General features: G+C 42.3%; 1 protein-coding gene across 6 annotated transcripts in view; it reads left to right on the top strand.

Annotated features, from left to right (window-relative positions):
- The window catches only part of cacna2d4a (calcium channel, voltage-dependent, alpha 2/delta subunit 4a), a 94,569-nt gene that overhangs the window by 61,998 nt on the left and 4,860 nt on the right, over positions 1-27,711 (top strand). For all 6 annotated transcript variants that reach the window (XM_063905712.1, XM_063905716.1, XM_063905715.1 and 3 more), the window contains 8 exons: positions 7,694-7,755; positions 21,222-21,236; positions 21,659-21,703; positions 21,922-21,984; positions 22,566-22,636; positions 23,659-23,734; positions 23,825-23,877; positions 24,542-24,597. In XM_063905712.1, the coding sequence (XP_063761782.1) occupies positions 7,694-7,755; positions 21,222-21,236; positions 21,659-21,703; positions 21,922-21,984; positions 22,566-22,636; positions 23,659-23,734; positions 23,825-23,877; positions 24,542-24,597 (441 nt within the window). The remainder of the gene's footprint in view (positions 1-7,693; positions 7,756-21,221; positions 21,237-21,658; positions 21,704-21,921; positions 21,985-22,565; positions 22,637-23,658; positions 23,735-23,824; positions 23,878-24,541; positions 24,598-27,711) is intronic.

Raw genomic sequence — 27,711 nt, 5'->3', positions numbered from 1 at the left:
CTCTCTGAGCACTCAACCAGTGTGTACCATATCTCCTGATACTGGCTGGAGCCGTGTTTGTTGCCTGGCAACATCAGTTTATTGAACACTCCCCATCCGAAAGTAATAGGAGCTCCTCTGGCTTTTTTGAACATAGCACTGCTGCTTTTGGGCAAAATATACAATCATTTTGGTCGCTCAGTTCTGTGTTTGTGGAGTGAGTTTCATTTTTGTCTGGGTCTTGAAAAAATATGTGGGATGGGAGGAATTAGTCAGATAGAGGATGCTCTTATCCAGAGTGCGTAATAACTAGAAATATACAACAAGAAGAGGCCAGTTTTTTTGGACAAAAAACAAGTGAAGACTTTTATTTCATTGCTGTGTCTACTTATGTAAAAATAATCAAACTTATTTTAGAAATGAAGAAAAAAAGGCTCTCCTTTTCCCTCTCTCTATATTTGTGACTGGCAGTTGACCTCACTGGGATCAATAATTTGCCCTTCTGAACGAATTTGCACATTAAGCTAAAGAATCGAGAATGCTAAGGTTTATGTTCCAATGACACGAGGAAGTCCCCTTATTAACCAAAGCAAATTTCAACAGAGGCATTAGGAAAAGTGCTTTTTTGTGTGATATTCATTATTCCAGAGCAATACAGTAATATAGATATTATATCCTTCAATAGCATGGAAGATTTTTGCCCCTCCCATTACTGTCATGTTTGCATGTATTATAAATGTTCAGTATTTAACTTCAATGCTGTATTTCATCTTTGAGTTCTGCCAATAGCCTTACCCTTAACCTCACATACTGTGTCAACTAGATATAAAACAGCAAAGTAAGTACAACAGAATGAAGATGCAGTTTACACGGTGCAGACTATTGGTGACAGATGTCTAGACCATTGGAAACCCGGATAGTGGGGTTAATATTAACATGAGATTTGTGCGGCGAGATTTACTTTTCTCAGGATCAAACGGTCACATATTAAAGAGGATAAACAGTTACAGAGAAGAAATATCCGGTAGAAAAGACACAGCAAATGCTCTGTACTCCCTCTCACTCTATTCCATCTTCCTGATGAATGTTTGACATGTGTCGATAAAAGCTATAATTATGTGCCTTTGTGTTTTTGAGGGAAACAAGAGAACACAAGTGACATTTCTCTGTACGAACGCTATAATCTCTGTGCATGTTTGCTCTGGTTTGATTGTGTCTGTCTGTTTGTGTGTTTAACGCTGTGCAACACTGACAGTCTTTGACATTTGTTCAAATACACAGTAATCTTGTTGTCCCGAGTTAATAGAAATAGAAAACATACACTTCTGAGACATCAAGCTACATGCACGATGCACATGAATCCGCTACTCCTGCTTATATCAAACACACACTAGTGCAGAGTTTTTAACGCATACACAGATAAGGAAACACTCCCCTGCAGATCACATTGTGCACATTTATGAGTTAAACATAAAGAGCCTTGGATGATTCATTGATACAGTATGCAACGCAAAGACATTGCGTTCCGAGTACAGAGCTTAAAGGTCCCCTATTATGCAAAATGCACTTTTTGCTGTCTTTTATACATAAATATGTGTCCCCGGTGTGTAAGGAGACTCACAAAGTGTCAGAAAATACAACCCTCTCTCTTTTCCTCCTTACCCACCTCTCTAAAAACGGGGGTACAAACGAGCTGATCCAGATTTGCTGCCGATATGAAGTCATAGGAAATATGGGCTGGCTTTACATTGAACTCACGGCAACGTCCCGCCCACGTGACACGTCCCAACCTATCATCCGAAATATACGGTCGCGAGCTGAATCCCCTCCGCAGCACCTCTGTGTGTGTGTTCAGCAGGATGTCTGCAGGGACTCAGAGTTGTTGTTTATATATTACATATAATGTCTCTGTTCTAGTGGGAAACACTGAGAAGTGTTCAGAAATAATGCTGGATGTGCTTTGGAACATAATATGGGGTTTAATCACGGCAGCGTTTAGCTGAGTTTCTCTGTGAAACTTCTCTCTTCGGAGGAGAGATCATGACGCTCCAAAGGGGCGTGGCCAGGTCAGCTCAGCTCAGATTTAAAGCGACAGTCACAGAATCAGCACTTCAGGAAACGGGGCTGAAACAGAGGGATAGCGGTCATGCTAAAATGCACAATCTGTTTGGTATTTTGAGCAAAACACGTCAGAGACATGTTTTTTTTATATATTTGAGCCATATAATAAAATAAAAGATAATAAAAAAGCACAATTGGAGACCTTTAAATAATTTCTCTTCAATGGCCTCAGTGTACAGTGTGTCCCTTGTATTATAACCATGCTGCATGTTTCACATCATAATTTGCAATGAAGATAACAGTTAAGTCACATTTTGTAGATGGATGCAGCAAGAAAAACAACAAGTCTGATTAAAATCTATGACCAGATTATGTACAACACTTAATATGTAGGTCAAACTGAAGTGTCTGTACACTCAGGAAGGAAGAAAGTCACTTAATGCAGGATAAACATCTGTTTTTTGCTGACCCCAAGGGGTTTTGCTCTCGCTCTCGTTTCAGTACACCGTGTCATCAGCGTGTGTCATAGGTAAAACAGACTTCAACGTTCTTATAATTGGCAGTCACTTGGTAATTACTGTAACAGGAGTGAAGGCCAAAACTACAGAAATTATAAAAAGCTAAAGCAAACCAAAATGATCTTTTAAAAAGAGTTTTAATTTTAAATTAGTAGCTAGTGCTCACACATTCTTAAAACACACTTTCCTCTCCTCACCTCCCACCCCTTCTTGTCTTAATACTCTGACACACACACACATATGTGAAAGAAACACACATGCTCTCACGCTCACACACAACCATTGGATCAGGCTTTTGTTGTCACCTTGCTTGGTTGAAATAAAACATATTAAAAATCTATTCATTCTCTTTCATCACTTCTGCCTTTAATCTTTTTCCATTCTCATCATCCTTCATGTCCCTCTTCAGCCCTCCCTCATGCTCTCTCCACCTGGGCCACCTGACTCTATCTTTTCCCTTAATATCAGCGTGTCCTTACTGCAGTCAACACTCTTTCTCTTCTTGGTATATTGTGTGTATGTGTGTGAAAGAGAAACATAAAACAATGAAAGGACCTCGCCACTGGTGGCCTTATTTTCCTTGTCCCCTCTCTCCTCCCGGAGACCAGAGCGAGGTTAATTTATTGACTCTGCTTGAGTATGTGTGTGTGTGTGTGTGTGTGTGTGTGTGTGTGTGTGTGTGTGTGTGTGTGTGTGTGTGTGTGTGTGAGTGTGTGTGTAGTACAGTAAATGTAGCCTCGACTCCAGAGTCTTGCTAAGGGACTCATCACCACCAGCTGGCTCTCTTGTCATTTAACTTGAGCTGACCTCCTGTGCCACCTTGACACACCACACACTCTGAATCACATAGTCACGCTAGACGATGTAAGAAATGTGTAAATGCACGGTCACCACACCATGTAGAAAGAGACAAAAGTCATAGATAGACAGATAGACAGATAGATAAATAGATAGATAGATAGATATTAGGTATTGATTTCCTTCTCTTTCTCTTTCCACCACCCTTATCTCTTTCTCCACAGTCTGTCAGACACTCACACTCTCACCGCCTCATCTAGCAGACGGCCAGCATGCGCGTGACCCCTCCCTGTCTCTCTGCTCACTACAGTGCAGCATTGGTTCCTCAAGATCTTTTTTAATTGATGTATCTTCTGTGTTATAATCACTCTTGATGTGTTCTTCTGCCCCAAGTGCTGCATTCTTGAAGAAAATGTGATAGTGGGTGTACAAAGCAACAGACAGGAAGGAATTATTCTCTTTCGAAATGAATCCATTTTTGTAAAACAGGGTTGCAAAGGCATCAGTTTTAAAATGAAGTTACATTTGATTTGGTACCTTTGTTTATTGAATTATATAATGACAGAAAGAACTGCATTTTGATGACATAAACACCCAGTGAAACATATCTAATACGACATGTATAATGATGTACATTTTTTTAAACAACAATGCAGTAAGACTTGCGTTTGTTAAACGTTGTTCTTCCATTTTTCCCTCCACCAGTCTCTCCATCGTTCACAGTTCAAATCCCTCCGTCTCTCATCCCTCTATCTCGTTAGTGTAATAACCAATTAACTCTGGCTCTTGGTTGCATCAATTTCTTTCTTTATTTCCTCATTAATTCATTTCCTGTTGAAAGCGCACTCCGATGTGATTGACAGCTCACGCTAATTGCACCCCAGGCTGTGAGTGTGCAGGAGATCTCACACAAGCACACGTACACACATGCATGCAAAGACACTGACAGATGCACATTCAAGCTTATGAGCAGCGCACACAAACACACACACACACACACATTCAGCTGCATGCATGCAAGTCCATTCACAGTCTTGTTGACACACTTGTATGCAAACTAGCACACATTGACAAATGCTTTCTAGCTCTGCACACACATTACAGGGAGAAAAAACAGCCATTGGTGCAAATACAAACACAGCGCACTTACACACATATGGATCAGTGTGATGGCTTTAATTAGATTTGGGCTATCAGCCTCCGATTCAGAGAGGTAGAGGAGGCAAATTTCTGCTGCCCTCCATAATGGCCTTCCAACACTTCCAAAACCCAAAGTAAAATAAACAAATCTCATATAAAGACCACCTTTACAGTCACACATACAAATATAAGCGGGTTGATTTTGCATCCTTACATGTGATTTTTTTCTTCTTGTGAAAATGTGTTTCAAATACATTGAATTATCCAAATGATTTAAAACCAGCATCTGTATTGTCGATTGTCCATATCTGTTAGAAGATGGATTTGAACACTTTCTAAAACTCTGTTGAATAAGCCGTATGACAAGATAAACAACTCCCCAATCAGCTAAAGTAACTTGTCTGTGTACATGACTGATTACATGCTGATTACAGGCACGTATCAGCATCACGGCTGATTTTCAAAAGATTGGAATGAATCCATGACGCACGCACGCACACACACACACACACACACACACACACACACACACACACACATACACACACACACACACACACACACACACACACACACACACACACACACACACACACACACACACAGATACAACAAACATGCAACACACACCCTCGGGCAGAACATGTCAGAACCTTTTTTTATCATGTCCAGACTGATCCCTACGGGCACATACAGCTCATGGTTTATTCTTACAGCCATTAATCTATAATTCATCATCTAATAGCATTTTACAAGCATAAGCGAGGGAACTCTGTGGAGCTGTTCAGCCTGGAGGAAATATCCCTGACCATTTACCAAGTCTTTGCTCTTAATGTGCATATTACATATACTTTACACTTAGCCTGAGCTTTGTTGGACTATATTTGACAGTTGTTTAGAGAGAAAAATACATTTAAATGACATAATATTTACAGCAGAAAAACATCACCTGTTAAGGATAGTAGTTACAGCAGTCACAAATTGTCTCTGTCAATTTAATAAGAGCGTTTGTTTTTTACCATATTAGAAATGTTATTACAGTCATGTCAGGCATTCTTTTAGTGGCACAGCAATTCCAGGACTCATATTACCCCTCTAGCAAAATAATTCCACTGTATACAGATAATACATTTGGGGGAAACGGACACTGATATAGATTTCCATACTTGGTGTTGTGAGATAAGTTTTTAAGAATTGAGATAAGGTAGAACATCTAAAAAAAACAAACTGATATGGTTATTTTATTAACATCCAGGTGTTAGGATAAAACACTACATGTAAGAAAATCTATTTTTGATTATTAAAAGTGTGTCTGCCTTTCTCTCTACACTCCTTTTGCCTTTCCCTTACTTTTGCCTTTCCGCCCTGCAACCAGCTCTTAAAATGACCAACCCATGAACTAATTTCCCTCATAATAAAGCACCTTTCTTACCTGACTCCATTACACTAATATGTTTCAGTAAACAATGGTGTAATTGTGTGTGGTTTGGAATTAGTGCATGTACAATGCGTAGTTGTGTGAGGGGGAGGTGAGTGTGTGTGCAGTCATGTGTGTTTTCCGTGTGTTTAGTGTATTGTGAGCACCGCGGAGGCTTTCCCTGTGTGCTTGTAAAAAGCACGCTGGGGGGGGAAAAAAAACGCTGAGTCTTTGACGCTTATATGAAGTGTCATATCTTCCCTCGCAGTGTGTTTGTTGTGTGTGTGGGTGTATACAGTATGTGCGCAGTGAGAACTTATGCAATTACAGTTCCTTTTTGCATTACCACGCTGACTAAAATGCTGATGGACGTACAGCCCTAAGCTGACACAAGCAATCACTCTGCCTCCGTGTGTGTGTGTGTGTGTGTGTGTGTGTGTGTGTGTGTGTGTGTGTGTGTGTGTGTGTGTGTGTGTGTGTGTGTGTGTGTGTGTGTGTGTGTGTGTGTGTGAGAGAGAAACACCTACAAACACACACTAATTCTTGGCTTAATGTTTTGTGACTTAGAGTGCTGTGTTGTAGACAGAGGTTGGACAGACACATAACTGGTGCACAAACACACACACACACTGTCTAAGAATAGTCAGTTCACACAGCGGTACCGAGGCTCAGAAGGCCATTAACTGTAAAAGGATTTTCATAAGTTGAGTTCTGAAGGCAGAGCTGATCTGTACAGCAGGTCCTCTTCCACTCCTCCAGCCGGAAAGCCGGGAGAGATACCGTCTCCCGCCCTGGGACATTAATCAGCTCATTACTGTTCTTTCTTTTAAAGCACTGGAAGTAAAGTTCTCTCCCCCGTCTGCATGATAAAAGTGCTGCTACAACCATTACATCTAAAGGAGCCTCTACTTAAAGGAGAATATGATCACATCAGGGGTGTCTATGACCACCAAGGCTCTTACTCATACTATATATGTGTTTCTGCTGGTATTATTACTACTACTTTATCAAATCTGCTATTTTACATTTACCTCACTGTACCAGTCTTCATATCATAGAGAAGTGATTATTGCATAATAAAGCTTTTCCTTGAAAAACAAGACAAACAGATCCACTTATCAGCTTTCAATCATGGATAAACTCAAAATCCGCTGATGAAGACAGAGTGGTTTGGTTGAAAGCTGCACAAACTGAATGAATGAATGTACAGAAATGAAAAATTACATTTATTTAGTCACTCAATCTCATCATTCGCAATATATACTTTTCTTTATTTTGTGAAATATGTAATTCTAATTTGTGTGAGTCATTTTTTTGTTTGTCAAGCAAGAAAAGTTATACAAATGTATGAAATGTCAAATCTTTTTGAAGGCATTCAAACTTTTTAATATCAATAATAGAGAATGTATACAAAGGTAGAGAGTGCAATAAAAGCTAATACTGGAAGGATCATGCTGCGTAGCCACAGGTGGTTTACATTGTTTTCTCCATGGCTCTTTGTCGTTGCCATGACACTAACAGCATGTTTGCAGTGATTTGCCTTTTTGGAGAGGGAGGCACTTTGGGATTTAAGCCATGATCTCTGATGCTGAGCACTGTTAAACTTCCATATACTGTATAAACACTACATCTGACACATCCTGCAATCTATCTTCTACTTATTATTACCGTTCCCATCCCCTGCAGATCATCTCTTCAAACTTGTGTTTTTTCTCTATTTGTATTATGTACTGGTTTATTTAAGTGTCTTTAATTACCCTCTCTCTCTGTGTTTCTGCAGCCATCGGTATCCAGATGACACTGGGTGTGTTGGAGTCTAAATTCTGGGCCATTGCAGCACAGGTAAGGACATCACTGAATCACCACTTGATGAATACTTGACATTTTAGATCCAAGCATTTGATATCAAAATGAGAATTTTGACACTGACAAAAACGACTTTATAAACTCTTTCCAGCTAAGTTGTCAACTATTAACAAATGTATGCTCTCAAAACATTTGTTGGATCCACCTGAAAAACAAACCTGTGAGTCATGACGTGAGGTTCCACTGTGCATTGTTAAACCTTGTGACCAGAGCAGTATCTCAGATGTATAGCTGATTGATTTGACTTTTTAATGCCCACTGTAAAACAAGTTGATTGCAGCACTACACTGGCACTAATGAGAACGACTTGATGTATTTATGGTTTGCTGTTATAGAAACAACACCATCATGCTGTTTTATTCAGTTGCCGGGGAATAACAGTACCCTGACGTCTGCAGTAAACTAAAAGTGTTCAAATCTGTACATCCATATGGACAGGCTTTGGGATTTGACATTAAAAAGTCATGTTTACTTTGTAAACACATTATAATTTATATTCTATCATTAAGCAAATTGTTGTTATTACATAATGATAAATGACTCTCTAATATCTAGCTTAATAGAAGATGGCTCTGGTGATGGATACACTGTCTGCTTCAGGGGGTTTTACTCCTTTGACCCCCGTCCTATATCCAGGAAAGTCCCTTTAGGCCACCAGGACATTCTGAAAAGATTTATTACTGTATGAGAAGGAGTCAAGGATGAATATAGGTTATTTTTCTGCTCCATTAGTTGGTACTCAAAGCATTAAATCATTTGTTTAATATAAGGCTTAATGCAGTGTTTCCATATCACTGCAACCAGCTTTAAAAGAAGCACTTACTCTGCCTTAAAGGGTTCCTATTCTGCTCATATTTATATTCAGTACCTCTCCTGGAACATGTCTCCATGCCTTAATGTTCAAAAAGCTCTTTATGTTTCTCATACTGCCTGTGCTGCAGCACCTCTTTTCACCCCGTGTCTGAAGCCAGAGCCCAGTCTGTAGATTAACTACCTCCAAAATAAACAGCAGGACGTCGGATATGAAAACAAAGGCTTCTTTATGTAGAGAAATCAGTAGCGACCATTACACGTTCAGCAACACCACAAAACATATAATCAACAGCTCCATGTATTTACTAGTCATTTTTCGTAAACGCGGCACTACTTTCATCCCAAGGAAAACACGCGTAACTCTTGTTAGTTTTAGCCGCTAAGCATTCTGGTAGTTCAGTTTATTAACCCTTTGTTAGGCAAACATATCTCAGATCAATATCAATCAGATAGAATACAACTAAATATAATGATTTCTAACTCTCCTTTTAACTGTAAATACTAATACAACCTTTAGCAGCTTTCTATGCATTAAATCAATAAACGGATTAATTCATTAGTCTTATAACTGTAAACTATTAAGTTACAACATTCTCCCCCCGATGAACTACTCTGGTCATCTAAATCTCCAGACAATACAGTAACTGAATAGGTCTCCTCAACAAAGTCCCTGATGTAGTGCGAACTGAGCACGACCTAACAAGACCATCTCGGCCTGGAAACAGTTCTTTGATTCTTCCCAGTTTCCAGGTTTGTCTGGGTGTGTGATCTTCTCCAATGAGTACAACGTCACCCACTTTCAGTGGGGTGGGTGTCGGTGTGTCACAGCGGTGTGCTGACTTCAAGTCTAGTAGGTAATCTTTGCGCCAGGCATTCCAGAAGCTGGTTGTGAGTCTCTGCCTGTACTTCCATCTTCGTGTGATCTCTGCCTTGTTAGCAGTTGGGTGCTGTGTTTCAGCTGGGAATGGCTTGGGTGGTAGAGAGGTCAGTCGTTTACCCACCAGGAAGTGAGCTGGAGTCAGTGGCTGTGGCTCATCCACTTCATTATAATAATAATAAATAATAATATATTTAATTTGTAATGCACTCTTCATTCCAAGGGAATCTCAGAGTGCCACTGCCCTATTAGAGGGTATACAGTTTATAATAAATAGCAAATAGCATTTGTACTCCGTGGCTTGGCGGCTTGGCGGCTTGGCTCCGTGGCTCCGGCAGCGTGGCTCCGGCAGCGTGGCTCCGGCAGCGTGGCTTCGGCAGCGTGGCTTGGCTCTGTGGCTCCGGCAGCGTGGCTCCGGCAGCGTGGCGTGGCTCTGGTAGCGTGCCGTGGCTCCAGCAGCGTGGCTCCGTGGCTCCGTGGCTCCGTAGCTCCGGAAGCGTGGCGTGGCTCCGTGGTTCCGGCAGCGTGGCTCCGGAAGCGTGGCGTGGCTCCGTGGTTCCGGCAGCGTGGCTCCGGCAGCGTGGCTTGGCTCCGTGGCTCCGGCAGCGTGGCTCCGGCAGCGTGGCGTGGCTCTGGTAGCGTGCCGTGGCTCCGGCAGCGTGGCGTGGCTCCATGGCTCCGTAGCTCCGGAAGCGTGGCGTGGCTCCGTGGTTCCGGCAGCGTGGCTCCGGAAGCGTGGCGTGGCTCCGTGGTTCCGGCAGCGTGGCTCCGGCAGCGTGGCGTGGCTCCGTTGCTCCGGTAGTGTGGCTACGGCAGCGTGGCTCCGGCAGCGTGGCGTGGCTCCGATGCTCCGGTAGCATGGCTCCGGCAGCGTGGCGTGGCTCCGGCAGCGTGGCGTGGCTCCGGTAGCGTGGCTACGGCAGTGTGGCTCCGGCAGGGTGGCGTGGCTCCGTTGTTCCGGCAGCGTGGCTCCGATGCTCCGGCTCCGTGGCTCCGGTAGCGTGGCTCCGGCAGCGTGGCGTGGCTCTGTTGCTCCGGCAGCGGTCAGAGGCCTAGAGTTTAGTGTAGCCTCAACCTCTGTCAGGACTGTGCACATTTCTTCGAAGTTGAGTGAAGCTCTTCCAAGAACTTTCTTCAGGCATGTTTTTACTGATCGGACGAGCCTCTCCCAGAATCCGCCCCACCAGGCTGCTCGCTCAGCGATGAATCTCCAAGTGATTCCCCTTTCTGAGAAGAACTGCAGCAGTTCAGTGTCTTTGATGGCTTTCCACAGCTCTTTCAAGTCCTGATCAGCTCTCTTGAACGTTCTTGCATTGTCTGAGTAGATTACCTTGCATAATCCTCTTCTAGCAATGAATCTTTTCAGCGCTAACAGGAATGTCTCTGTTGACTGATCTGAGACTAGCTCCAAGTGTACGGCTCTGGTTACCGCACAGGTGAAAAGCGTGATGTATGACTTTTTTACAAAATCCTCCGCTTTCACATAAAGCGGTCCTGCAAAATCCACACCTGTGACTTCGAATGGTGGGGATTCAGTTATTCTATCCTTTGGTAAAGGTGCAGTGATCTGCCTTCCAGCCTTTGCCTTGAATCTTTTGCAGATTGTGCATCTTGCCACAACACTCTTGACCAGCTGCCTTGCGCGCATGATCCAGTATCCCTCCCTAACTTGTACGAGGGTGTCTCTCACTCCTGAATGCATCACCTTCTCATGACAGTACTGTATGAGCATTTCTGAATATTTATGCTTGCTGGGCAGGATCCATGGGTGCTGCTCTCTGAATGTGAAGTCAGACTGCTGCAGTTTTCCTCCCACACTGAGCAGTTCATGTTCATCCAGGAATGGCTTGAGTTCTTTAATCTTACAGTCACTGAGGCCCTTTCCTGTCTTTAGTTGTTTGATCTCTTGACTGAAACTCTGTTGTTGTGTTATCTTGATCCAGTACCTTTCGGCCTCGAAGAGCTCATCAGCAGTCAGTTCTCCTCTTGTCTTTGGTTTTGTTTGAGCATTTGCTATGAATCTCTTTATCCAGGCTGTCACTCTGAAGACTCTTTTCAGTTTGCTGTATCTGGCTAGCTCCAGCACTGGTTCAGTGAAGTCTGCATCATTTGCAGCAAGCTGTACAGTGACTTGGTGACTCGACTTGAGTTCTGTGTTCGCCCTTTCTGGAACATAATCATCATCAGTCTCCTCTGACTGATCGGCTGATGTCACAATGCTGGGACCATTCCACCATAGATGGCTATGTTTCAAGTTTTCAACAGTTTGTCCTCTGGTGGGGAGGTTAGCTGGATTTATCTTTCCTGTGATGTGTGACCATGACTCTGGGTTGGTCAGTGACTGGATCTCGGTCACTCTATTTGCGACGAACTGTTTCCACTTCTGAGCAGAGCTGCAGATCCAATGCAGCGTAATCATAGAATCTGTCCACATTCTTATCTGAATTGGTTCCATTTTCAGAGTAATCATCAAGTTGTTTGCTAGTCTCGCTCCGATCACAGCTCCCATGAGCTCTAGGCGTGGCAGTGTCATTTTCTTGAGAGGGGCCACCCTGGATTTGGACGCGACTAGGCTCATTGTAGGTTCTCCGTCTTGAGTTTCACCTTGCAGGTAGGCTACAGCACTGTAAGCTCTTTCACTGGCGTCACAGAACACATGTAGTTTCAGGGCATGCTTGTTCTCTGACTGCGTGTCTGTTCGGTACCACCTTGGTATGGCGAGTTGGTGTAGCTGGGGCAGTTCTAAACACCACTGTTGCCATTCTCGAGTCAGATCGGGTGGTAGCTCCTCATCCCAGGAGAGTCCTCTCTCCCACATTTCTTGAAACATGCACTTGATTCTGATGGTAAAGGGAGTCAGGAACCCAAGCGGGTCATAGATACGTGCGGATGACTGTAGAACGCTCCTCTTTGTGTTCTTCTTTTGCTTTAGAATGCTCACTAGCGGTCTGAGGTCAAAGGTGAAGTCATCGGTCTCTGGTCTCCACACTAAGCCTAACACCTTCAGCACTGCTCCGTGTGTCTCTGGCGCCAGTGTGTGGTCTGTTGTGCTCTCATCCCATTTCCTCTTCAGCTCAGGAGAGTTGGTCATCCACTTGCAGAGGTCCATGCCTGCGGTTGACAGCATTTGCTTAGCGGTGGTTGTTACATAGTAAGCCTCTTCCACAGTGCGTGAGCTTGCAATAAAGTCATCAACATAGAGGGACTCTCTTATTGTCTCTACAACTTGTGGCTGTTCGGTTTCATCATTTTGCAGATGCTTTCTGATTGTAGCGGCGAGTAAGAAGGGACTTGGGGAGGCTCCAAACACCACTCTTGTCATCCTCAGCATCCGCAGCCTTTCATCCTGTTCTCCATTTGGTGGGCCCGAGAGCCACAGGAACCTCACTGCGTCTCTGTCTTTCTCGGCGAGGGATATCTGCAGAAACGCCTTTTTTATGTCTGCCATGAAGGCGATCTCATGTTTTCTGAACCTAATCAGGATGCTGAGACTATCCAGATTTAGGTTTGGTCCTGTGAGTAAACAGTCATTGAGAGATGGATAGCCATCTTCATGGGACGACGCATCAAATACCACTCTCAATTTTGTGGTCACCTTGTCCTCTCGGAGTACTGCGTGGTGAGGTAAGTAGTATTTCACATTGTCTGCATTTGCATTGTCCTTTGGCACATCCTCTGCAATGTTCTGTTGTAAGTAGTCCTCCACTACTTCATTGTATCTGCTATACAATGTAACATCTTTCTTTAGTCTTCTCTTCAGACCTTCAAACCTCCTTTTGGCCACTTTGTACTTGTCTTGGAGTTCTGCTCTTTCTGGTTTCCATGGCAACTCCACGTGGTATCGTCCATTTTTGAAGGTTGTCGTTCTTTCGAACATCTGCAGAGCCTCTTCTTCTGCTGGGTTCTGTGTTTTGTCACTTGTGATACCCAGAGACTCAATTTCCCAGAATGCATTCAGTTGCTTGGAGACAAGTGTGTCTTCATCAAGTGGTATGAACATGCAGGCAGCCTCTGCGACACTTGACATGGACACTGGTCCCTGCACAGACCATCCAAAGGTGCTCTCCAATGCAACCAATGTCTCTGTGAGTCTCTCCACTCTTCCTGATACTATTTGCCAATAGTAGTCTGCTCCTATCAGGATGGAGAGCTCAGGATCACCGTCATCGCCGGGGAAGTCTGCTAGTTGCAGTCCCCTTTTCTTAAGCTCATGTTGAATCTGGTCACCAGGAACCTTCATCACAGCTGAGCACACCTGTGGGGTTTCTACAGCTTCTATTTCAATTCTCTGCTGGCTGTCCCAGACATTCTCCATGATGACCTTAACTGTGTTGCGTTGTGACCTTGTGGGGACAGAGGAGCCAAACGTGTGAAGAGTGAGTGTCTCTTGTCTGATTACTGGTAACTTCAGGCTCTTCACTAGGTTTTCATGGATGAAGCTTCTCTGACTGCCTCTGCACAGTGCATCATTTTCGTGTATAGCTGTCTCATATTGGCTCCAAAACTCTTGCCACATACTGACATCTCCATTGTATTTGTCAATAATCAACCTTGGTAGCTTTACTGATTGTCTCTGTGGTACTGAGTTACCTGAAGCGTCACTCACTCTTGGATGTGCTGCGCTTTGGTTCACCTCCTCCCTTTTCTTTATCGTGCGCTGCGCACGGCTCCTGGACATGATGACACGTTCCTTGTATTCCTCGGAGGCTTCGATCTCCGTTTCCAAGTCATCCAACGCAGTTAGCCGTTCTATTCCGTGGTCGAGTTCAGACAGACTGTCCTCCTTAGCCGACAGCATTTCCAATAAAGTGCTCAAGTGATCAGTATCTGGATCTGGCTTGGCCATTTCTGAGTCAATCTGAGTAATAAGTCTTGTAGTGGCACCTGTGATTGTCCCTCGTTTTTGTGTCATTCTTTCCGCTTCTGTCCGACGTTCGTCTCCTGTCATTCCCGCAGCTCCGGCTGCATCTCCGATTGAGTCCTCCTGGCTCATCTTATCCCGGGTTTCGGCACCAAAAATGTAGATTAACTACCTCCAAAATAAACAGCAGGACGTCGGATATGAAAACAAAGGCTTCTTTATGTAGAGAAATCAGTAGCGACCATTACACGTTCAGCAACACCACAAAACATATAATCAACAGCTCCATGTATTCTAGTCATTTTTTCGTATACACGGCACTACTTTCATCCCAAGGAAAACACGCGTAACTCTGTTTAGTTTTAGCCGCTAAGCATTCTGGTAGTTCAGTTTATTAACCCTTTGTTAGGCAATAGAACAGAAAACATATCTCAGATCAATATCAATCAGATAGAATACAACTAAATATAATGATTTCTAACTCTCCTTTTAACTGTAAATACTAATACAACCTTTAGCAGCTTTCTATGCATTAAATCAATAAACAGATTAAATCATTAATCTTATAACTGTAAACTATTAAGTTACAACACAGTCTGCTCTGATTGGTCAGCTGGCCGGCTCTGTTGTGTTGGGCCTACTGCTTAGAGATGTCCCGCCCCTTGGCCTATCACTTACAATGTGTTGGAGTGCTAGCCAATGTAAGCTTATACATAGTGTTGTCAGTATGTTACTGAAGTAAACAAAGGCAAACATTTTAACCTTTGCACTTCATTTGAATGCACAAACACCTATAACACACTACAGAGATAAACATCCTCTTGAAATTAGATTCAAACATCATATATAGAATTGTTACAGGTGCTATTTTAGCTGCTTCCTGGATATTCTCATCAGACTGCTTTCAGTGTAGGATTTTAGTATCCCTTGGGTTCTTCAACACCGTCATGAAAACATCCTCTTGAGGACAAGTTGCTAAATTTGGCGTAACACCTTTGCTGTAGCAGGTGTTTGATGGCTTGGCAGTTCCCCGTCTCTGCTCCAATTAATGTAAATGGCAGCAGTTAAAAGAGCATTAGGGCTTCTGGCCGGCTATTAAATGATGGATAGCCACCACAGCTAGATTCAGAACGTGTGTGTGTGGAGGTGTGAAGGGGAGAGTATCGTATATGTGTCTGTTAATGTTAATGTGTGTCATGTTGACAAGGACCATATGCATGACCATCTGTGCACAAGTGTGTTGTTGTCCACATTCATCTACCAGGAACTCATTAGCAGCACTTGCAGTGGCCTTGTTATCCACACGATTTATGCTGGGGAGAAAGTCATTTACTGTGTGCACCTTTGTCTTGGCTTGATTCTCAATATTCTGTTTTTTCTAATTTCTTCCCTATCTTCTTTTTTCCCCTAAGGCCCCGACCCCTTTCTTCATCTCCTATACTCCCTCCTTCTTCCTTCATCTCCTCAGCCCTCAGATATCTTACATAATCATCTTATCTTCCTGTCATGTATTCCACGTCACACATCTTTATTTCATGGGGGATTGTGTGTGCCTTCACTCATAGGCCGTGCTTGTCATGACTGTGTGTGTTCATGTGTGTCTATCCATGCATGTGTGTGTGTGCTTGTGTGAAATCCTCTGCTCTATTTTAAGTGTTAAGCTCCCACAGGGGTGAACATATTGCAGCTACTGTAAAATCCTGAATGAAAAACATATTCAGGAGGAAGTACAACAACCGGTTACATGGCAACAGAGTCATGTACATTAAAGGACTTCTTCCAGAGATGGTAGTTACGGTCGAACAGTCAGTTTAGCTTTGGAAGGTTCCTAACGGAGCAAAATGACCCGGAAGTACCTCAGTGGCAGCCATGATGAGAGCTGTTCAATTTCTCTAGATGATAGGAAAGGAGCTTTGGAACTTCCTCTATAACCTCCTTTAGCTTAGGAAACACTGGACCTTCCTTTGACACAGCATTTGGCCGTTCACGGGATCAGCCGATCGTGACCGAGAAATGCGTTTCATGAAAGTGATGGTGCTTATTAAGCAGTTTAAAACGTATACCGTAACTTGCTTTAGTGCTTTGTTTTGAACATTCAGCTCTTTATTAATCAAAAGGAGAAATATGAACGTTACTTTTTTACTGAAATGTTCAAATAAAGTCCAAATTTCAGTGTTTACTGAGCTGTGTGTGGTTTCTGAAACGTTTAAAAACATGTTTGAATTGTGATATATAAAGTGATAGGTTAAGGCATAAGTAGTTTATAATAAACACATTTGTATTTATTTAAAAATATTTTCATATAATCCTACGTATTGGGATTCATGTGGACTAATACGTGAGGGTGAGGGTGACAAGCTAAAGTTTCACTTTCCTTTTTTATTTCATTTCCAACCTTTGTATTGAAGAATATGTCTCACTGCTGTCCTCGTTCATAAAGCATGAAACAACACCATCAGAGAGCACGGTGCATAGTAGATGCGCTTTCAGTAGTCCCCTTTATAGAAGCTGTATTTCAGCAGACGCACATTGATAACGTCCGCTGGCGCATCATCAATACGTGGGATAGTGAAAGTGCAGTCGGATTCTCAAAGCACCGCAGTCTCCCTTTCCTAAGTCCTTTTGAATTCTTCTATCCACTATTCCTTAACCCCGTGACGTTTCACACAAAGGTACAGGAATAGTAGATAGGAATAGACGATATGAGCTGATTTTTTGACAATTCGACCGTACCCAGTGTCCTGTCCTGAGTGGCTCATGACTCATCTTTGGGTGGTCACCCATGTTGCCCATGCATTTTGTAGCAGTAGAAGTAATAATTAAGTTGATTGTGTTAGGAATGACAAGTGCATTCATTAAGAAACATGGATTATTCCTGATTATCTCACTACTCCATCATAAGGTGTTTGTGAGAAATAATAGCTAATAATTGATTTTCTTTAATTAAGATTGAACAGTGACATCGGCACTTGGTAGGATCCTATAAAGGCTTTAAAAAATACAAATGTTATCGGAAATAAATGAAAATGTCTGCAACATAAGATGACGCTTTAGATTTCAGTTAATATATATAATGGAGTTACAGAAACAGTCTGCAAAGCTGATGTATTCATAATATTATGTTAATTATACTACAGGAGATACTTGATGTTCTCTGCATTTAGGTGGAAAAGCAAACATTGTTATTGGCATTAATAATTTGCAAAATTAGTTTGAAATGTAGGCTATCACATATCAGCAAAAATCCAATTCAATGCATCCCTACTTTAATTACTAACAACATCTTTATGTGTTTTAGAGAAATGATCATTGTAAGTAATGCAGGCGTGTGTTCTCAGATGGCAGGGTAAGAGTTGCATAAGTGAGGGGACTGACATCTGTAGCTACAGTATAAAGTTTGAGCAACTTGAAATAAGATGTTCTTAGGTCATACATAATGAATTAGTGGGGGTTAGTATCAGGCATTAGCTTCCATCTAATAGGAATCTGTCAGAATGTGAATAGGAATATGTTCTGACGGCTCTGTGCAGCACACTGCTGGGTATACTGTCTCAGTATGTGTGTGTTTGTGTGTGTGTCTTCTGCCTTGGTGTTGAAAAGTTGCGAATGTTTTGTAAATGCCAAAATAAGAAAAGTAGAAACACAAAGAAGTAAAAGATAATTGCCTTGCACCGCTGAATGCTCCTCCCTTTGTTATATCTGCCATTATATGTATAATATACAGTGTGAATTGTACGGAGGAAGGATCCATCTCGTACAGTCCATTGCTGCTATATTATGTCTGACAGCGGGCGGAGACGCAGTGAGGGGCTGTGAGGCGAAAGTAATGAGAATCAAAAATGATAGATTTTTTGCCATTCTCATCTTGGCATGCTCTTTATCTCGTGGACAAGACTCAGCTGGTCTTCCTATCCCTATAATGTGCAACTACAACACTGTTTCTGTGTATGCGTGATAACAGCACAGCAGCTTTTCAGATATGTCATGAAGGTATATGTGTAACTACTGCAATCACAGGAACAGAACTCATCTTCTGCAAACAAGATTTATTTTAATCTATCCTTAGAAACGGAGCAGCTTGTAAGTAAACAGCATATGTATGCATCAGGCTTCATAGCATAGCCAAGCTCAGTATATAATGCCATGGTTATAGTACTGAAGTGTGTTGCTTACTCTGAGTTCAAGTGTGTATTTGTGCAGAGAGCGGTATCATCAACTGCGGTGAGAACATCTTCAAATGAGTTTCGGGGAGTAAGAGTGATAATTGATGCTCTCACTTTCACCTTGACTCCTCCTGGAGCTCTCAGATGAGACATACAGTGGGGCAAAAAAGTATTTAGTCAGCCACCAATTGTGCAAGTTCTCCCATTTAAAAAGATGAGAGAGGCCTGTAATGTTTATCATAGGTATACCTCAACTATGAGAGACAGAATCAGAAAAAAAAATCCAGAAAATCACATTGTCTGATTTTTAAAGAATTTATTTCAAATGATTGTGGAAAATAAGTATTTGGTCAATAACAAAAGTTCATCTCAATACTTTGTTATATACCCTTTGTTGGCAATGACAGAGGTCAAACGTTTTCTGTAAGTCTTCACAAGGTTTTCACACACTGTTGCTGGTATTTTGGCCCATTCCTCCATGCAGATCTCCTCTAAAGCAGTGATGTTTTGGGGCTGTCGCTGGGCAACACGGACTTTCAACTCCCAGCAAAGATTTTCTATGGGGTTGAGATCTGGAGACTGGCTAGGCCACTCCAGGACCTTGAAATGCTTCTTACGAAGCCACTCCTTCGTTGCCCTGGCGGTGTGTTTGGGATCATGGTCATGCTGAAAGACCCAGCCACGCTTCATCTTCAGTGCCCTTGCTGATGGAAGGAGGTTTTCACTCAAAATCTCACGATACATGGCCCCATTCATTCTTTCCTTTACATGGATCAGTCGTCCTGGTCCCTTTGCAGAAAAACAGCCCCAAAGCATGATGTTTCCACCCCCATGCTTCACAGTAGGTATGGTGTTCTTTGGATGCAACTCTGCATTCTTTCTCCTCCAAACACGACGAGTTGAGTTTTTACCAAAAAGTTCTATTTTGGTTTCATCTGACCATATGACATTCTCCCAATCCTCTTCTGGATCATCCAAATGCCCTCTAGCAAACTTCAGACGGGACAGGCATGTACTGGCTTAAGCAGGGGGGACACGTCTGGAACTGCAGGATTTCAGTCCCTGGCGGCGTAGTGTGTTACTGATGGTAGCCTCTGTTACTTTGGTCCCAGCTCTCTGCAGGTCATTCACTAGGTCCCCCCGTGTGGTTCTGGGATTTTTGCTCACCGTTCTTGTGATCATTTTGACCCCACGGGGTGAGATCTTGCGTGGAGCCCCAGATCGTGGGAGATTAGCAGTGGTCTTGTATGTCTTCCATTTTCTAATAATTGCTCCCACAGTTGATTTCTTCACACCAAGCTGCTTACCTATAGCAGATTCAGTTTTCCCAGCCTGGTGCAGGTCTACAATTTTGTCTCTGGTCTCCTTTGACAGCTCTTTGGTCTTGGCCATAGTGGAGTTTGGAGTATGACTGTTTGAGGTTGTGGACAGGTGTCTTTTATACTGATAACGAGTTCAAAAAGGTGCCATTAATACAGGTAACGAGTGGAGGACAGAGGAGCCTCTTAAAGAAGAAGTTAGAGGTCTGTGAGAGCCAGAAATCTTGCTTGTTTGTAGGTGACCAAATACTTATTTTACCGAGGAATTTACCAATTAATTCTTTAAAAATCCTACAATGGGATTTCCTGGATTTTTTTTTCTCATTTTGTCTCTCATAGTTGAGGTATACCTATGATAAAAATTACAGGCCTCTCTCATCTTTTTAAATGGGAGAACTTGCACAATTGGTGGCTGACTAAATACTTTTTTGCCCCACTGTATTTACCAACCAGGGAAACAGCCTCTTACATGCTGCCCAGATTTAGAAACCTGTGGAGGCTGAGAGAGACATGGCTGCTCATGGAGGAGATTACATACATCAGAACAAAGAGAGGGTCCGAGGCAGTTAGCCAAGATGAAGAAATTGGCAGTTTCCTGTATTTAAATGTATGTGCGGAGTGATTGCAGGTGGTGAAGACAGTTAATATGTCTTCTTTAAGTCTGATGATTACCTGACAGGTCTTAAGACTTTACTTGTTTATGTTTTTAGCAGGAACAGATGAAATTGTTTTCTTATAAATTATGGGGAAGGATCATCCTCTCTGTCAGTCCCCTCACTGAGTTGCAGTTTATTTCAGGAGGCAGCGATGGGAAGCGGAGAGAAAGAATGACACTTTACTGTAATGGGATTGAAAATGATGATAGATTGTCTCATTCGCAACTTCGACACGCTCTATATAGCCTGACCATGATTCTAAAGACACGTTGTCCACAACAGCCCCTCCACAGATACTGTGTGGGCATAAGATGTCCATAAAGTCATAAGGAGAACTATTGAACTTTGACCTTTTCAGTGATGAAGGAAAATGTTCGTAAGCGAAGTTTACAAACTGTTGATGCACACTTGCAAAGGCTGATGTATACTGTAGTAAATAAACCATTTTCAGTGGCACACACATTACTTCAAGTTAATTTATGTGTTACATTTCTGCCTGAGTGTGTATAAAAATTGCAATCAAATCTTCACAATCCTTTTCATAATGACAAAAAAAAGCATTCTTCTGTCTTTTCCTGAAAAGCCTATGCTCTGAGATGATGCATGGCTTCGTCCACAGCAATCTAGCAGCAGCCGAGTGAGACAGTCCAGTCAATGCAGCGGCTCACACATCATTAACTGAAGTAATGTTTCTCTCTTTCTTCTCCATGTTCTCTTTTATCCGTCTTTGTTCCTCTCTTCGTGTCTTCTCAGCCAAACGACACAGATGTAAGTATCCACAAGTTCCCCTCATTTATCAAAACATCACTTTACTTTTTGCACTGAGGCAAATTTAACAACTTCAGCAGCTGCTAAGCTCTGTGAAGTCGTTTTCACACCAAAACAGAATACACAAACACACTCAGACATGCAGAGAGGAAGAAAATCACAAACGAGACACACAGGAGCCAATCACAGGTAGACATATCACACAAATTAACACCTTCTCACCAGCACTGACACGTTTTTACGAGTACAAATGCACTTGTCGACAGTGACACATGTTCACGCATAGCACCTCCACAGGCGCAGCATGTGTTCAAATCATTTTTCACACACACAAATATGATCATCAAATAATCACACATTTTACACTTTTACATCTTACACATTTCTTTGTGTTGAAACCCTTTCACTTGTCTGTCCTCCAGTGCTCTGACGTAGATGGGATCTGTCCTCTTCGGTGTGACAGCGTTGTGAGTACATCTGTCTGATAGGAAGTCATTATCAATTCAGGAGTTAACTATATCATGTCCTTGTATTCAAATGTAGTGTGTGTCATGTAGCTTTAACTTCATAAAGTTAATTATAATACTTCTTTGCCTGCTGTTATCTTGTCGTTGTGTGTGGTGTATGACACAGATCTTTTCTTATGTAAGTAATTGCTCTCTGTCGGGTTTTTTTGTCATCACAGGATATTGCATGCTACATGATTGACAATAATGGCTTTGTCCTAATTTCTAAACAGAGCAATGATGTGAGTAAACACACACACACACACACACACACACACACACACACACACACACACACACACACACACACACACACAGAAAAAGAAAATGTGCTTTCTAATCCTTGACTTGACTATTTGTGTGCTCTTACCCCTGTCCATTTTTCAATTTCCCAACAAGAAACAAAACACATTTTGAATACCCAAAACAGTCTAATATCTAATAACACATGTTTATTGTTAATTAGGTTTAGAAGACTTCCATGACCTTTTTTGTTTTTCATATTAGCATTTTCAAAAGTCAGACTTTTCCCACAGCGATCATCAATAATAAGTGCAAGCAGTACAATGATTCAGTACTCACTACAGAGACCTTCAATTAATCAACATAAGAAAAATAAGCAGAGCAGAAAATCCTTTTACTGTAGCTGTTATAGTTTATAGTCCGTTTTGGAACTCTTTTTATACGTTTCTGTCAACACAGAACATAACATGGTTGGATGAATAATTGATCACACTGTTCACATTGTGATCATGACATGGATGTTTTATGTTCAGCCACACAGACGACTCCACACACTGATTTTCCTTCTCTTTTCTGGTAGGCGGGAAGATTTTTTGGCGAGATTGACGGATCAGTAATGACAACACTAATCAGAATGGGAATGTTCAAAAGGTAACGTCTGGTTCGATTGCCTGTGTGTGTTTTTTAATAGACGTGTGTGTCCATCTTTTTCGCTGTCTTGTTGTTCTGTTAAGCAAAGGACATGTTCAACTTCTTTAAATCAATAATGCTGGAAGCTGCAGTGTCCCACTTGTCAAAGTGAAATGTGTCTGGTGTCTCATAACGCCATGCATTTAAATGTGCCTCATGAATATGATTACACGTAACCCTCGTGCGGTAATACAACCATAAGTGGTTGCTGCTGAGTCTTAAACGTGAGGGTGGCTTGCTAATGTCTATTTATTTGTTATTGCAGACTGAAGACATGCATTAGTATGCTTAGAAACCAATAGCCTGGAGGGTGTGCTTTGCCGTCATTATAGAGAGTCAAAGGCTCTGTTTTATTGCTAGTATATGCTATGCACTCTTATGTGCAGAGGGTAGCTAATCCACCCATCTTTGTAAACACAGTGCTCTGTAGATGCCTCAGCTTTTCCCCGTTTTCCCCCTTTGAGCTTCTGAGACTACCCTGGATTATTTTCCCTTTTACTTTTGGCCCGTCTTTTATGTTTGAAATCTCATGAGTGATGTGCTATTTTTATACAGCTAAAGGATTGTGTCATGTTTCATTTGACACAAGATATTACATAACTTCAGTGGCTGTGCACTCGTACTTGCACTTACTGTATACTGTATGTGCATCTGCACACTGTCTGTGTGTTCTTGGGCCTCTACCTACATATACATTTTATACACAATGTACAAAAGACAAGAAAGTCCAATCACTGGGTCATTGCTCTCTAAAAAAGCCAGTAGTTTTAATTCTTTCCCTCCTCTAAGTTTAGTTAGGGATCAAGGGTTCTAGAGAGATTAAGCTCAGCTATACAGCGCTGTGTGTGGTACTCTGCAGAGAGTAAAGGAGTCGATGTAAGTCAGTGAAATACTGCCTGAAGACCAACACCATGTGCTTTTGTGTGTGTGTGTGTGTGTGTGTGTGTGTGTGTGTGTGTGTGTGTGTGTGTGTGTTTCCGCAGGGTGTCCTTGTTCGACTACCAGGCCATGTGTAAGATGAACTCGCACTCTGTCAGCGGCGCCCGTCCACTTCTCAGTGTAAGCACAGTGTACTCAAACTGTATACTGTATTATTAATATTACAGTCCAATAAATTCTGAAGTAACGCTCATCTGTTTATCCCTTCAGCCGTTTTATGGTTTGGCTACAGCCCTCAAGTGGTTCCTCTCCAACTTCCTACTGTAAGTGTTGCTAGGGGCAACCACAATGTCAGTTTATCAAAAACAAAAGGGATTTTTGGTCAAATGTGCTATTATGTATCACTATTCACTAAGTTATGCTTATGTGTAAAAGCAGCGGATTTACAAAAGTATAATAGGAATGTTTTGACATTTAGAGAACTATGCTCATTTTTATTTTTATTGCAAGTAATTATAAAAAAGATCAATACCACTTTCATGTGTGTGTGATAAATATGAAAAATTCAAAGCACAAAGCCTGCGAACATAAGGAAACAGCTGGCCTGGCTTTGTCCCAGCCTAATAAAACCTGTCCACCAGCACCTCTCATGCTTAGTTATAACATATTGTATCTTGTTTGTGTAATCTGCTTTAAAACCGAACAGTAAAAAGAATAATTTGCTGTTTTTCAGGGAAGTTATATGCTGGAATAAACATTTCAGTTGTGCCTACTTAGTAAGGCTTATCCGGTTATCCAGAACGGCTACCAATGCCACTAATTACTGCTGATTCATCTGAGGATTCATTTTAATATTCCCATGGTACAACTTTGGGGCCTGGCCCAGTTTTTGAAAGCAGAATGCAATCTGCTGGCAATCTGCTTTGGTCCATAACGATGGCTGCCTAATTGACTCTGTCCACTCTGCTCTTCTTGCTTCCTCACAAGGTTTCTCCTGGAGTTTAATATCTGTGGCTTTTGGCACACGGAGCATTGGGCTGACGGTGAGCTCTACAAGAAAAACTCTACAAACAACAAACTCCATCTTTGTGACAAATGTCCCTTAAAATATCCTTTTAGCATACATATTCTGTAAACCATCAAACCTTTGAGCTGACTTAGATTACTGCATATTAACCTTATAATCAAAAGCTTTTGAAAAATACACAGATATACTGTGGCTTGCAAAAGTATCCCCCCCCCTTGGCATTTTTCATGTTTTGTTGCCTCACAAGCTGGAAGTAAAATGGATTGCTTGAGGGTTTGCATCATTTCATTTACAGAACATGCCTACAACTTTGAAGATGTGTTTTTTTTTATTTATTGTGAAGCAAACAACAAAAGGACAAAATAACAGAAAACTTCAGCGTGCAGAACTATTCACCCCCCTAATGTCAGTACTTTGTAGAGCCACCTTTTGCGGCAATTACAGCTGCAAGTCGCTTTTGATAAGTCTCTATGAGCTTGCCACATTTTGCCACTGGGATTTTTGCCCATTCCTCATGGCAAAGCTTCTTCATCTCCTTGATGTTGAATGGTTTCCGCTTGTGAACAGCAGTCTTCAAGTCAAACCAGAGATTCTCAATTGGATTGAGGTCTGGGCTTTGACTAGGCCATTCCAACACATTGAAATTCTTCCGGTTAAACCATTCAAGTGTTGCTTTAGCAGTGTGCTTCAGGTCATTGTCCTGCTGGAAGGTGAACCTCCATCCCAGTCTCAGATCACAGGCAGACTGAAACAGGTTTGGCTCTAGAATATCCCTGTATTTAGCACCATCCATCTTTCCCTCGACTCGGACCAGTTTCCCAGTCCCACAGCATGATGCTGCCACCACCATGTTTCACTGTGGGGATGGTGTTCTTGGGGTGATGGGATGTGTTGGGTTTCTGCCAGACATAGAGTTTCCCTTGGTGGCCAAAAATGTTAATTTTAGTCTCATCTGACCAGAGCACCTTCCGCCATACATTTAGGAGGTCGGCCACATGCCTTTTGGCAAACTCAAAACGTGCCTTCTTACTTTTAACACTAAGTAATGTTTTTTTCTGGCCACTCTTCCATAAAGCCTAGCTCTATGGAGTGTACGGCTTACTCTGGTCCTATGCACAGACACTCCAGCCTCTGCTGTGGAACTCTGCAGCTCCTTCAGCGTTACCTTTGGTCTCTCTGTTGCCTCTCCTGATTAATGCCCTCCTTGCCCGGTCTGTGAGTTTTGGTGGGCGGCCATGTCTTGGCAGGTTTGTTGTGGTTCCATGGTTGGAAGTGGTTCTTTCCAGTTGAAGATTATGGATTTGATTGGGCTCCAAGGGGATCATCAAAGATGTGGATATTTTTTTATAACCCAACCCTGACTTGTATTTCTCAATAACTTTGTCCCTGACTTGTTTGGAGAGCTCCTTGGTCTTCAAGGTGTGATGCCTCTTTTGCTTAGTGGTGTTGCAGCCTATGGGGCCTTTCAGAAAAGGTGTGTTTATACTGACAGATAAGGGCTGGGCGATATGGACCAAAAGTCATATCTCGATATTTTCAAGCAGAATGTCGATATAAGATATATATCGATATTGTTGACGCAATAACACGACAGTTTCTGCGCTCCAACTCGTGCCGCTCATGCCGCTGTGTGCTTTCATTTCCAGACTGCCTGCGTCGCTGTGCCTGTCCGCCTGCCTTGTTGATTGCAAACTCAAGCCTAAATGTGGGTGTAGGTTACATGGTCACATATCAAGTCTGCCTGCCTACTTTGATAGTGGTAGAAACAGCCTGGTTTAATAAAAGGCTAAATGCTGCTATATAGCAAAACGGTGGGTGCGTGCAGTCAGTCTATGCATAGCCCATTTTAAATGAGCTGCGGCAATGTTTCTTGAACAGACCGTGTGACAGCCGCTCCGATGCTTCATCAAATATTTTGTTTAATGATCAAATATTTTTTTTGTGAAACCAGGCGTCTCTACGGCTGATATGGGCACCATGTCTTTAGCGATGTGGTATGTCACCGACCGAGTGATATCCTGCCACCTGTCGCTTGATCGATCGTAAGGTACCGCATTTGTAAACGAAGTTGTAAAAGATATTTGCTTCGGGGTACTGCGAGCCAGTTTAGGAGTTTGCGTCGCTGCACGTAATTTTAAGCACTCTTCATATTGCACCTTGTGGTGCTGCTGCAAGTGGTGGAAGAGGTTGGTCGTGCTCAACCCTTTTGTAGCGACAGATTTTAAGCACTCTCTACAGATCACCTGTTGCTGTAACTCGTCAGACACCTTGTAACCAAACCATTTCCAAATTACTGATCCATTTGTCTTTCGCTTACATACCAGCTCTGCGCCGCGATTGTCATTTTGCTGGGACGCCATGTTTCGCGCTGTTGGGTATTTAAAAACGTGACGTGAGCGGGAAGGTGGGGCAGTGTGTGTGTGTGTGTGTGTGTGTGTGTGTGTGTGTGTGTGTGTGTGTGTGTGTGTGTGTGTGTGTGTGAGAGAGCTGGACGCAGAGCGGGAGAGAGAGAAGCAGTGGCAGGCGCGGCTCAAACGGGCTATTATTTGAAACAAATGTGCTGTACTTTCAACGAAAACGAAACTATATCGATGTTGACGATAGTGTCTCGTTCTATATCTCGTTTTCAAAAAATATATCGCCCAGCATGACAGATCATGTGACACTTAGCACACAGGTGGACTTCATTTCACTAATTATGTGGCTTCTGAAGGTAATTGGTTGCACCAGAACTTTTTAGGGGCTTCATAGCATGGGGTGAATACATATGCACATGCCAATGTTCAGTGTTTTATTTAAAAACAAATCTTTTTTATGTACATTTTTCTCATTTCACTTCACCCACTTAGACTATTTTGTGCAGATCCATCACATACAATTCAGATTAAAAAACATTTAAATTACAGGTTGAAATGTAACAAGGGGGGTGAATACTTTTGCAAGGCACTGTACATGGAATACAAATCAATTCTTAAGGGATTATTAAATCCTATTTAAATATTAATGTGAATGTCTGGGCTAATAAAACTCACCATCGCTCATTCTGCATCTTTCTCTACCAGTCATGGCAAACGTGTAGGAGAAATGTCGCGTGTCATTATGCTGTATGTTGTGTCGGTCCAGTACCAGC

This window comes from Eleginops maclovinus, chromosome 17, assembly GCF_036324505.1.
Source record: "Eleginops maclovinus isolate JMC-PN-2008 ecotype Puerto Natales chromosome 17, JC_Emac_rtc_rv5, whole genome shotgun sequence".
In the NCBI taxonomy this organism is placed as follows: domain Eukaryota; kingdom Metazoa; phylum Chordata; class Actinopteri; order Perciformes; family Eleginopidae; genus Eleginops; species Eleginops maclovinus.
The sequence above is the reverse complement of the archived record's forward strand: the minus strand, read 5'-3'. Positions and strand labels throughout refer to the sequence as shown.